We start from the raw sequence: 13,527 nt of genomic DNA, 5'->3' as shown, positions 1-13,527 counted from the left end.
ACATGGTGGAGAACGTATATCAACCGTACTTATAAATTGGATTATTTGAGTTCTCATGTTTGGTAGTATAAGCAAAACTGATCGAAGAATATACCAACAGTACGAGAATATCGCGTTGCAAAATGATTTATCTCGTTGAGAAGTAACTGAATTGATTATAATGGTACGAGCCATAGAGGAAACGGAAATCTGCAATTGTCATTTAAACTGTTCCAATCAGAGGTCATAAATGGCCAAACTACGGACCAAGATCCAAGCCAGTATAATTTTCAGTTTGCAGTATGACTGTAATTGAGGTTCAGGAATCAAATGAATCAGGTACGAAATGAAAAAATTCCGATATAAGACTTCAATCGCGAGTTTGTTAATTAAAACTCGGTTAAACGGATGGGATAAGGATGAAAATCGACGTTATGCACAAAGCGAAAATATAGGGAGAGAGCGAAATTAATTCTTTTCTCAGGAACCCATATAATATTATAATATACCCGCGCAGATTCCAAACAGACAGACGTCAGGAATTTTATATTTTCTTTTCCTGCAAACCGGAAGCTTCATTGCGCCCGAACTCTCCTCATTTGCTTATTTTAACATCCCTCGCGCTCGTAGAAATTGGCGAATCCGTGATTTCTCGACTCCGGGAATCAAAATTCGCCCTCTCTCTCCCTCGCCCCGTCACTTTCACTCTCTCCTCTCCTCGACGCTCCATTGCCCAGACCTTCGACCCTCCTGGTCCTCCTTCGCCTCGCAAATAAGACCCCTAGACCAAGATCCGCTCTTTGTGATAAAAGATAGACTGTCTTGAGCTTGCGCGGAATTTAATTTAGTTTTGCACAATATATGTATATGTATGTATGTATACGGAACAGATCCAACTGTATACCTATTCTCGGTAGCCCCTCTGCCGGAACTTCGGGATTCCCTTATTGACGCCATAATGAATTCGAGAATCTGTTTACTCCTATACGGCGAGTAAAACGAGGGCCAATAAATAGTCCGAATTATACGCTCCGCGCGCTTTTATACAGCGTGGTATACTTGTGTATTTATACATATATGTATAATTCCTGTGCAACGAACGCATCTGTGAAATATAATTATAACACGTTACGTATTATTCGGCACGTGAATGCATATGGAAATTATGTCCACGCTCGAATTTACTCGTGTACATGTATATGTATAGGTATGTGGGTATATTTACTTCCATCTTCTCATTATGGATGAAACGCCTGTGTAAATGTGTGTATAACAAACCGCCAGTCGGCCTAGTTCTCTCAGTTTCACTGTTTATCATGCCCTATCCATCTACATTCCTAATGCCATCGAATCCACTTATAATTTACGTGCTTATTTCACGCACCAATGTACGAGGTAATGAATTCCGGCTCGTAAAACGAAGTGTAATAGTTACAAGGTGTCAATTATCTTTTTCATTCGACAAAAATTTACGAGAAGGTAATTATTGGAATTGAAGAGCATCGACAAGTATCGGTGAAAATGGCATTGCGGAACGGGGTCGGTTTAATTTTGCGCTCCAGAGATCACCGTGCGAAACGTTTCAAAAGCACTACCGGTCTAACGATTTGTACAGGCTAATTAAAATCCGAACGGGAAACTGACCATCGCGTCGCGTCAAACGGAGTTTCTTCTATAAATAAACAATATTCGAATTACGAGGTAAACGAGACTCGCAAGTAACAGAATTAAGTATCCAGTTGTAGGCGGCTTGTACGTGTATCGAAAGTTTGCAGTCTGCAGTAAGAACCAGATTTGTCCATGTACACTTATACCCGCTATTTTATGGTTTATCTGATTTAAAAATCTTGCTGTAAGTTGATCACGAACTAGATTTCAGCCTTACTCTGGGCTCCGATCATTGATTAACCAGTAACTAACACGCAAACTTGATGACGAGATAATTCTCTTCAATAAATACTAAGATACATTCCTTATCGCCGATTATATCGTACAAGTTCCTTACTTACAAATCGTCTCAGGTTTGAACAGCGGTCGCCTCGAATGCAGACGCGTACCCTCTTTCGGTGGCGCCAACTTCTCCGAGATGTATTTTTATCAAAAACACATTTCAGTTATCCTGGCCTCGATTGAAACCGCAAACACTTGGAGTAGCGAATGCTTGGCGAACATTTGGACCAAGTCGGTCCATCGCGTGTTTGTTCTTCGTCGTACGTGACCATCGGAATCATTTTGCGAGGGCCATTTTCAATCGCTTCCTCGATTCGTCCCGTATCTCATGTATCTCGGCTTAAGCCTCAAAGAGAGGAAGAAAAAATACGAGAGAATAGAAACAAGATGGCAAAGTTGAAGACCAGAGTTTTATTCTCCTTCCAAAAGTCCTATTAATCTTTCTTCGATATATTATAAAGCGAATAATTACAACCACCGTCGTTTATTCGCGTTGTTGTTATTTTTTTCGCTATCTAATTTATATGTATAATGGATATACCTGTAGCGAGATATCTCGATAAAGTCTGGAGGTTAGAATCGTAATAAAATCATACAGCGCAGACTGTCTGCAAATAAAAGTTTTAATGGCCTATAGCTTTCGCTATCTTTCCCGATAGTTTTTAACTTGGACTGCTGCGTGGTGGACAACAACAGTGGAAGAATAAGAGACGGAGAGGGTCGATATATCGGTATATGTAGGATCCGCGATGCGGAGGATGGTGGAAAAGAGGAAGGAACGAACAGAGCTAACTTTTGACTTGACTGTTATAGATTTCTGCTTAGTGGTGGAAAACTTACCCTCGTAAAAATAACAATAATTCTATTCGGGATTCTACAGTCAACAATAGAGGGCGAGAAACTTTCTTTCCCCGTCCTCGTGATCCGCGTTACCCCCGTACTCACTACGGGTGTCGCAGCATCCTCAATTTTTCTCCCTCTCCTACCCATGTTATACGCATATACCTACCCTACATGCTTCTCCCGACGAAAATCCTGCCCGCACTTTTATCGTAAACAGATCCCAACCGCACTCGATTATTTACACTCGGTGTAAACATCGTCAGTACCGATATTTGTCCTTTAAATATGCTTTGAGCCGGACATTTTCAATCAAGACCGCTGCAATTAACTTGATTAAAGTTCGTCAGCTGCAACACTCGCAATTGCTCTATATCGGACGACTGAATCAAAACTCGATTTCACTTGTCTGGAAATAATTGACGGAGTGATGTAACTAGGAATAAAAATAGTGAGAAATTGCTCTCGAGATAGAGAAGAGGTGTGCCACTAACTCGATATGCATACAATATTTACCAATTTATTAACAGTATGGGTATATCGTTGGTATAATTATAAGAATAATTACAGACACCCGATATTCACCGAACAACTTATTCTTAGCTCAGAACTCAATCAACTCCTGACTCTAAGTAAATGCATGGATGCTGTACTCCGGCTCGAGCTCCTTATTGGCAATTCGGTAGTAACTGAATAGTTCAAATCCATCGCGCAATCACTGTAGGTAAGTGATTGAACTTCCCGAGGGCACCAGTTCGCCGAAATATCCACGTCCTGAAACCCGTTTTCGGAATCGTTTGTGCACGTCTCTGTATATGTGTGTAAAATCTTCATGCATGCCACGAATAAGCTTGACGCAACTGTGTCAGAGCTTCCATGCAGGATTGGATGCGGATTACGATTGGAAAAGTACAGCCAACTTTGAGAGAGTGCAGCTAAAGTATTTACAACTACGTGAGTAATAGAGTGATATCTACCTGGATTCTGATCTCGAGTCTTGGTGGGTTTCGCTAATATTGCATCACACTTCTCCGCAAGTTAACGAATTTCAAAAGTGTATGCAGCCTGCGCTGGAGTTCAAAGCTAACGAACTTGAGCAGTTGAAGCGCATGTCCAGCATCAAAGTAGTCTGATCAAATGTAACATTTGGGTAAAATTGTCACGCTCCCCATTCGTTTCAGTACAGCTACGTCTGTATAAACCTACGTGCATACTTGCGGCGGAACCAGGGCGGAAAGTGTACGTTGAAAATGTACGATGTGAACGGGGATCGAGATCAGCAACAAACCGACGTAAAACCTGGGTTTACACCTTCTCGATATTTGACTCGTATCTTTTCGCTAGGATGTATCACGTCTCCCGGTGGTGACCATTCTGTCAAATTTACTACCCTCCCTTCTCTCTTTGACGAAAGAATCGGTTCTCGCGGCTTGTGCAGCGCTGGCCTGCAGAGTCATTGTCATAAAACTTCTTTCCCCGGTTTGATGTCATGCATAACGGAGCTACGTGCTCTCAGCGTCGGGTGGGCGGTGGTCTCCAATCAACAAAAATTATCAGGCATCCCCCCGGAAGGCAATCTTATTACTTGCCCTGATCATTACCTCCTTCCCAAGCCGGATTACTCACTTCGCCTCACCGTCAGTCGGCAGGTGAATAATACATCGGGTGTATCGATAAAACGATAACGAACGACACGGCGGCGTATTCGGTTTACAATCGATACCAATGTCGGCAGCGAACCGCTATCATGATTCGTCCAGGCTGCTCGAAGATGTTACCGTACTTTGATAAGCGCGAAACTTGGACTGATTTCAGCAATAATTGAACGAGCTTTTTTACTAAACACCCTGCAGATGTCGGATTTCATGCATCGGTTGCAGAGGCTTGATCGAATATCCATCGGGAAATGGAGAACTGTTTCTGAGATACAACGTCACGAGCTAACCAAGTTCTGTAATTAACCCGACCACTCAAAGTCACGTCCATCATATATCTTGTTCGTGCGTTTCGATAGGTATAAGCAGCCGGTACTTGCCAGGTGTATGGGCCAACTTGGATTACAGTTGGGAACTTGGAGGCGCTCCTTGGCCACCTTGGAAACCCATCTCGGTACCGAATATCAATGATCAATTACCATTCGCACCCCACATCTGCGTATATATAGGTCTAAACCCTGACTGGTCAGGCATCATAGTGCTACGTCACCCCATTCACTCGTTTTATATCCCTATAACATAGCGCGCGTTCCCCTAACGCGCTTTTTCACGCGCAACACGTGGCCTCGTGCGTTACGAGTTTAACCAATTCTTCGTCCGCGTTCTTTCGTTTGTCGTTGATGGAGGAAAATAAGGATATCGAGACATTTCACGTGCACGTAATTCGAGCTACCATGTGTACTCAATAATGATTTTCAATATAAACGGGAACTCAGTTACGGGTGGATTTCCGAAGCCAAATTCCTAGTGTTTAGAATGATCTGAGAGGTGAAAAGCCAAGCAAGATATTCTTGCCGTTCTCTTATTCAGCGTGAAACAGCACTCGATAACTGACGAATCTCTTGCGCGATCATGTCACGGAAATAAAAACGCAAGCGAATCAATGGCGGCCATATTGGTTTCACAGTAACATTTAATTACTCACTTATAGAACGTTAGAAACGTTTAATTTGTGACTCGAGTAAGGTTTGAAAACTGATTGAGCTATGCCGTGTGAAGGGAAAAATTTCAATCCAAGGAATTTTTCTGTGGTACAAACAATTCTGTCGGATACCTTTTCAGCAAGATCGATTTAATTTTTAGCGTAATCTGAAGTGCAATTACGTCAAGGAAGCACTTTTTAGAGTCTGCAGGGCAGCCCCAATGAAGTACGACCAGCTGTAATATGAATAGTAAAAATCGCAACGCGGGACAATCGGTTAGTAAGCAGACAAAAATCCGGTCAGAACCAGACGCGTAAGAGTTCTGCCGAGATTTTTACTGCTATTACAATGGTCGATTGTAAGTGGTTCGAATTTTGAGGTCAAAAAACACTCGAAGATTATCCAACTGGTCGTCAACCCGTTATAATTATTATGCTTTGGAGTTTAATAAAGCAACAGCCGCCAGAGAATCCACGGCATGAGGGTTGTAAGGGTCACAAATGCGGTTCTATCTTGGGTTGCGTAAATTTTCTGCTTATCGGAGGAACCAAGGAATTGTGGGTAACCCTCCGTGAACTTCGAAGTTGCGACTTAATTCTGGAGACCCTTCTCTCTAACCTTTACTTCCTCCCTCCCTCTGTCACAGCAGTTTCCCCTTTATCCGTACCAGTGAACCGTGAGGCAAACTTGTTGGTCTTCGAAACAAATTTTTACCTTTATTGCCACCTCGAAAATTCGAAAACCAAGCCTTGCCAATGCAATTCCAATTTTCTTAATGGAAGGAGGATAAATACATGTGAAGGAGGAAATGATATTTTCTATACTTTTATTCGCGTAAGAATATTATTATGATTATGTACAGCCTTACATGCACAGTCCAAAAATAACAACATATATTTTTTTTACACTTGCAGTTATTACCATTAGTTTTCTCCTTTGGGAATTCATTTATCGAGACGAAGACGTTGGAAGAAAAGTACCGAACAAACCTATTTGTTGAGAAATTTAATTATGTACCAGATCCTTATGTTCACTATACATATGTATATAGGATGATAGTATCGTCTTCTTTTTTTTTTCAAACGAACATACGACAAGGTATATTACACGTATAAATACGACCAACGTTATTCCATACATCTAATTTTGTCGAATGTTCGTTGACAAAATGAAAATTTTTGGTTTCTCAAGCCAGGATAATTTATTTACAAATTTCGAGATAGGTATATAATGCGTATAAATATAATAACTTACAAGTATATAATAGGTTGTATATTCATAATAGTAGCTATGGTAAAAATGATCCGGGTAGTGTACTTTAAAAAACTGCCCTCATATTTGCAATACAATGATATTCGGGTACATTACACCTAAGACATTCTATTTTATTATACAACAAAATTTTCGGCGCCAAATATACATATCTATTATTATTATACATTCAGTGCCGCATTATAACAGCTGGTTTAATCCCTAAGCTGGAACAATGATACTCGAAATATCTACTGTACGTTGCGTTTATTATATGTTGTACAACTTGAGGCTTAAAAATTTTAACTGTATACTACAACTTTGTATATAACCCACATTTTATACATATTTACAGAGATTTTCTGACTTACATTGCACATTACCCCTTGCGATATACGATTTGCGATAAACTGTTCACATCGTACATTTAAACAAATGTAAAATGTCGATAAACTGTCAACTGTTAATGACTTGATTTTTATTTCCCCGTTTGAACTATTTAAAACTATAATCTGAAAAATTCAGCGTATCTTCGATACGTTGAAATAACTGTTGAACAACATATTTAACAACTATTTCTGCACCATATCGCTATTCCACGATATTCAATCACTAGTTATCATTTATAAAACAAATCGTGCATCATCCGATGTGCGTTACTTATTGTAAGTTTAAAATAAATTTGTCGGTGGTTCAATCGCCTCGACAGATATTATCACGATTGTTAGGTATACATATTTACATAGCGACACAGAATATTGAATTTACACAATTATTTGATTGAAAAATTGAATATTAAAAACAACTAAAACCTCTTCTATAATAATATTATATATACATCGCAGTGAAACGATTATTACCAAATTTAACAATTACGGTATCGTGTATCTTTTTCGTCATTATAAAACATAACTAATACGTTATATCATACAAAAGTCGTCTTTGGAAAATATTGATATATTGATAAGATATCCTAATTATTCGTTCGCTGATGCTGTCGCACTCGATCGATCGATCCGATTATATCAACGGCGTAAGCAGGATATCGTCGATATTAATATTGTTTAAAAATGGTAATATCCGAAGTCCTTCAGTGTCTGTCCCGTCGCACAACCTGCTCGGACATCGCACTTTTGTCAACACAGTCTCTGACACCCTGGAGAATAATGCCGACGCGTCTGTCCAACGCTGCAAAATGAGGCTCCCACAAAATCGGAGCGACAGGATCGACTGACATGCTCTTGCGCATGGCTGTGCTTAAACGAATCGGCCCATTGTGGTACCTGAAAGTAGAGAGATGCGGGAAATGAAAAATCAAACCGCCTTAAACATCGCCAGCCTTCGATAATAATCCATGATCTAAAATCCTGCGCAATTTTTTAACCCGCACTGTGAATTATTCAGCAACGGCTAAGAGAATAATACATAAAATCTCTCCAGGATATTTGCCCTCGGTATTCGGAATTAAATGCGTTAAAAGCCATTTGTCACGGCATGCTGACAAACGTTTGACTCTTTTTATTCACGCGGATCGTTAGCCGTGAAACAAAGTGAAAAATGAATCGCTCAAGAAGTTTCCTCGTTCAACAACATCGTTATAATTTAGAATTATTATTCTTTCTTTATAGAGGATTTAATCAGTGGCGAAATCTGATGGATTCAGTATCAATATAATTGTAGAGTAGAGTTAAAAATTAGGCTCCAAATACCTGGAAGCAAAAATATTCAAAAAACGAAGTAAGGCTGTTTTTTCTTCACTTCATCGCTTAAATTCGACTGTAAGATGTATTTTTTTCTTTTTCACTTTTAATTTCTGTCGTTCAATCATCTTATTTCTCCGGCTGGCGGATATGCAGTTTGCGCTTGGAGGAGCGTCTGGTTGGAGGTTGATCTACGTTCGATACGTTGAAACTTGGTACATATTTGGCATGACAGCGAAGGTAGACTCGGAGAGAGTAATAACGGCGGAAACTCGAGTAGTAGAAACGTTTGTTAGCAGAAACCGACGCTAAGACAGAAGAAACTTGGCCGCCTCGGAAATGTTTAAGCGGTGAAAACTTTGTTTAAACAATTTGGCAATTAGCCTGGGCAAATAGCCGCCGTCTCTCCCTTTCGCTCTCTGCGTCTTGATGCTGGAATGAAAGCCGCATGTAGGTACATCTATGCTGAGCACACATTTCCCATCGATCCCAAGTTCGCTCTCTTATATGACATATATGTATATGATTATACATATACGTACTGAACAATAGAGATTAGCACACATTGCATTGAATTTTTAATCCAATTTTTCAGGTGATGAATATACTCAGACTTGATTTTTAGTAATCATTTCCTCGACGCAACAAAGACGAAAAAGAATCGCTGATTGTGAGAATGGGGGTAAAAAAAGCTGAATAAATTATCCTCCGGACATGCGATCTGAATATCATATTGAAAACCGCCTCGTACACGAAATCTTTCACTTCTACAAGATCCTCCACTTTTCTTCGCGGAATATTAACATCTGTATTCAGTATCTGAAGACACGAAAATTCTGCAATCGAACTTTTTTAAATGTACAGTGAATGAAAAGACGGTAAAAAAAAACTCGTGTCAAATTTTAGTTGTAAATTTGTTTTCCTCTGTTACGAGGAAGTGAAATTACAATAAACAAGTTCAATCATAAACTGCAGACTTTATAGAAAGCCACAAGCAGAATTCAGTGGCAAAAATATCAAATTCAACATTTTGTTATTACTTTATAATACCGAATAAACTTTGTAATATTGAGCACGATCTGGAATTCACCGTAACAAACCGTCATACCATGCAAAAACTAAGAAACGTGCGTTCTGCAGACGGTGAATAAGCGATGAACACTGATGTTAAAGAACTGGAATGTACAAGGTTTTCGACAAGAAGTCAATCTGCCGTGGTAAATTACCGCGCGAGTTGTATTTCCGGACGGATGATTCACAAAATTGGTCTATCTACGTTTTTATTTTCATTTTATTTCAATCTATTCCATTTATTTTTAAATCCAAAATAATTGGCATATCGTATTGTGATATTTCCTCGTCTTTGCTTTCTATCCACGAATAATGCACTGAAAAATATCGTTGGTTAAAATTACTAATAAACTCTAATAAAACGTGTTATAATAACGGTTTGATTGGTTGGTATCAAATATTAGTGCGATTAAAGCTGTACAATACTTATACATTTTCTGATTACGCTTAGTTAAGCTCATTTTTTATTTAAATAACACTTCAACATCAATTTATTGCTACACGAATATCAAATTATCGCGATATCGATAAGAAAATACATATACGATTATTGACAGTGATCAAAAAGTATACCGACAAAGGTAAAAGATTTTTTACCCAGAACAATGTTTCTTGTGTAACAAAACAAAAACAGTTATAAAATGTATAATAACCGGAATTAGAAATTTCTTCCTATGGGAGAAGTTGGCCAACGGGATTCCTCGCAAAGAGAGGATCGGAATTTGTTTGGCCCTTGGCCCTTCAGCTGGGGCGATTAGAAAATAGAGAGAGTTTTGCCGTCGCGGGTTGCAGGAGTTAAGAGAGGGGAAAGAGAATTTAAATCGCCCTCAACCCCTGTAACAGTGAATTCCGTCCACCGTGCATTATTCATTCGGATTCGAAACCCTTTCGAAAACCCATTCCCGCGGAGTTTGAGATAAAATAAATTTAAGTGGGTAGATGGCTTTGCTGGACGGTTTTCTTCTCACCTATTGGGACCCGTAAGTGTAATTTTTGCTTTTCTCATCCTCGAGTAAACCGATCTAAACCTGCGTCGAGCTTCGCTGAACGTCCGCCACCGTTGAAAATAACAAATTCAGACATTTAACTTTGCTTCTGATTACATTTTTACGAAAAAATTAATAATTTCTGTGAATGTTTTACTTTACAAGATCGGAACTCGAATGGATCTTTAATTGTAGAATTTCAGACAGGATTTGAATCAATTTTTTCATACATTATTCACTGATTAAATAGAGAATTATTATAAATGCATTTAAAATTTCGCTGAGAATTTTGAATTGAAAATTTTGTAAAATCGTTCCAAATTCGATGGTCATAATGAGCGATTATGCGCAAAAGAAGTTCCTCTGCTTTAGGATAACAATAACTGTTACTTTTTGAAGAGAATCCTTTAATTTTTGTAAAATAAAAAGGCGTCTAGACGTGATTGAACCCTCTTCTCAGTTCAATCTCTGCGCATTATCCATTCGCCCGATTAATTTCCGCGGGAATCTGGGGGTGAACTGGAATGACTTTCGGCTAGCTGAAAACATCGCGCGAGGCCTCGAATAATAAGAATTATTATCCGTTATCCCACGTCACGTCGGGTTTAACGTTTAAGCGCCTGGTCCCATAGGTTGGCATTATAGGCACAGGTTAATAAGATATAACGAAGAAGTGGGCTGTAAAAATGTTGAAAGATCAGTAGACGGAAAGGTCACAGTATCGAATTTTCAACGACGCAAAAATCTATTTCGCTGAATTTCAAAATTTATCTGAAGTCGAGATAAAGAAAGGTCAAAATGTAGAAAGGTCAAATTATGGAAAGCCGATGTGTAACATCGTCCGAATAACCGAAAATATAATAGTCCAATAAAATAAAATCACCATAATTCTGACCATTTTATATTTTGATTTTCTGTACTTTGCGTAAAATTTTCACGTTTTGACAATTCAATATTAAAATCCTTTTATTTTCTAATCTTTCTGTCCCCACTCAAAAATTGAGAGTATAAGATATTGCAGGGAAGAATTATCGACTAACCGACCAAACAAAATGCCCAAATATCTCGTTTATTATGCCGCAAATATAAACGCCGCTAATTTCTGACCAAGTTTCAGCGATCTTGAGACGCGATGCCAATATGGCGTAGATCGACGCTCTCAAGGAACGATAATCGGCCTCCTCTGCCCTCTATATATGTATATTTCCTTCGACGGTACAATATGCGCCGCGTTATTACACCGGCGGAGATGCGGAAAGCTGGACGAGAACTCGTAGCGTCGCTCAAACTAAACTGGAAATTCCGTGGATATGTGCGATATGGGAGAAAGCTCAGAAATTATTAGGTACGTACGTCGACGTTATTATCGGAAGATGCTAGATGATTACCATGACCTTTCTGTCCTGCAAATCATATAATTATCCCGTCGCATCGTATGGCAGTCGATAATAAAGATTAAATTTTATTATTTTTTTCACGGAAGAGATTATTTCTCATCGAACTTATGCAATCTAGTTTTCCTTTGCGTCAGCTGGGTGATGACATATTTTCTCAAGCATGCAATGTTCGACGTTATTCGAGCTGCTCATTTCTCGATTCGTGAATCATTCCTGGCCAAATGAGTGACAGTGAATAACTGATTCACGATTCTTTGTCACTTGGAAAATTCGCTTATATAATTTTATAAAACGTGAGCGTGTTTTACGCGTTTTTCCGTGCATATTTTCCGTACAAAAAATATCAGAATAAGTCTGCGAATGCGCATGCGCGGAATACTTAATAGCGGTCATTTCCGTACCGCGCGCATGCGCTGTCGCGAACAGATCTGATATTACGCAACCCTAACCTCAATTTCAAACTTACACTCGTCCCAAAGAGACCGAGTTTACCTCCTTGTTACACAATACATTATTTTCAAGCAGGATTATACTCCTACTTGTCTTCGCTGAAAAAATTCTGACCATAAGACGTGATAAAATCGTCTCGCATTAAGCTTTTAAAATTCTCTTACAAGAATTTTAATCCACAGTGATCTCCGATAAGCAAAGTCAGAGTTTCGGGTGATCGAAACTGTCGGTAATCCGTTCAGGTCTAAAAGTGAGGATCAGCTGGCTCTCAGAGCCAGAAACCAGACACGTTATAGGCAGAGATTCACGCTGGGTTCAATTTCGGTCGTATGAAAACCGCAGCTTGCAAGCTCCCGCAGCCAGCATCCGCCTATCCACCTGCCTGCCTGTCTCGCTACTTCCACAGGCAAAGCAATCTGCCCGGTTATTCCGTATAATAAGCTACTCTCCCTGCGCCGAGACTGTCGCGATATGATATACACAGGACTATGCGGCTATGCAATGGTTTAGACACGTGAACACAGTGTCAAAACACTACGTCACACCATGGAAAATTTTTCTCAGATTTCATCAGGACGACCAGTTACGCCGTGCAGACTAATCGCACTTATATAGCTTATCTACTCCGAAACAATCAGAGCTTGTCACCAAATTCCGTACTGATTTACTAAGAATAAAAGTTATAAGATAAAAAAAACCACTGTGTAAATCAAACCAGTTCGAAATGTTGAGGAGTCTAAAATTGTACTAATGTTTATAATTTCGCATAGCTTTTGCAGTTATAATTGAGTGAAGAATAGAAGAAGAAAAAAAAAAAAAAACCACAATAATGGGCGGTATTGTTTTACACCGACTATTACCTAGTATAAGCGACTTACTGAAGCAGGGTTGAAAGGGTGCTCTGTCTTATGACGCAGCATTGCAAAAGCGGGGCGAGAATGGAAGTCTCGTCGTGATATGGCCGGCCAAAACCCCGTCCATGGTCGAGGTGAAGAGTGAAGGTGTTGTTGCCGAATATCTTGAAGGTCTCGTAGTGATGCCGGTCCATGTTTCCGGTGAGGAAATCAAAGACGCACATGTCGACCAAGTCGAGGAGTCGACGGCCCTCGTCGTATGGCGGAATCTCACGAACCAAGGAGCAGTAATCGGAATCTAAAGTAATTGGAAACACTTGAAATCACGTGATTAAAATAACGTTGAAGATTCCGAGCAGCGAGCGTCGGAAATCACGGAAATCGTTGTAAGTCTTACGGTAAATAACTAGA

The 13,527-nt window shown here is 39.6% G+C and overlaps 1 protein-coding gene across 1 annotated transcript in view; it reads right to left on the bottom strand.

Moving 5' to 3' along the window:
• Positions 1-6,216: 6,216 nt before the first annotated feature.
• Positions 6,217-13,527, bottom strand: part of LOC124211881 (extracellular serine/threonine protein CG31145) — a 48,014-nt gene continuing 40,703 nt past the window's right edge. Inside the window, exons 6-7 of the mRNA XM_046611392.2 lie at positions 13,141-13,414; positions 6,217-7,941 (exon numbers count right to left, since the gene is read on the bottom strand). Coding sequence (XP_046467348.1) covers positions 7,749-7,941; positions 13,141-13,414 — 467 coding nt within the window. The 3' untranslated portion in view covers positions 6,217-7,748. The remainder of the gene's footprint in view (positions 7,942-13,140; positions 13,415-13,527) is intronic.

Source organism: Neodiprion pinetum, chromosome 2, assembly GCF_021155775.2.
Source record: "Neodiprion pinetum isolate iyNeoPine1 chromosome 2, iyNeoPine1.2, whole genome shotgun sequence".
In the NCBI taxonomy this organism is placed as follows: Eukaryota; Metazoa; Arthropoda; class Insecta; order Hymenoptera; family Diprionidae; genus Neodiprion; species Neodiprion pinetum.
This window is presented reverse-complemented; position numbering and strand designations above follow the sequence as displayed.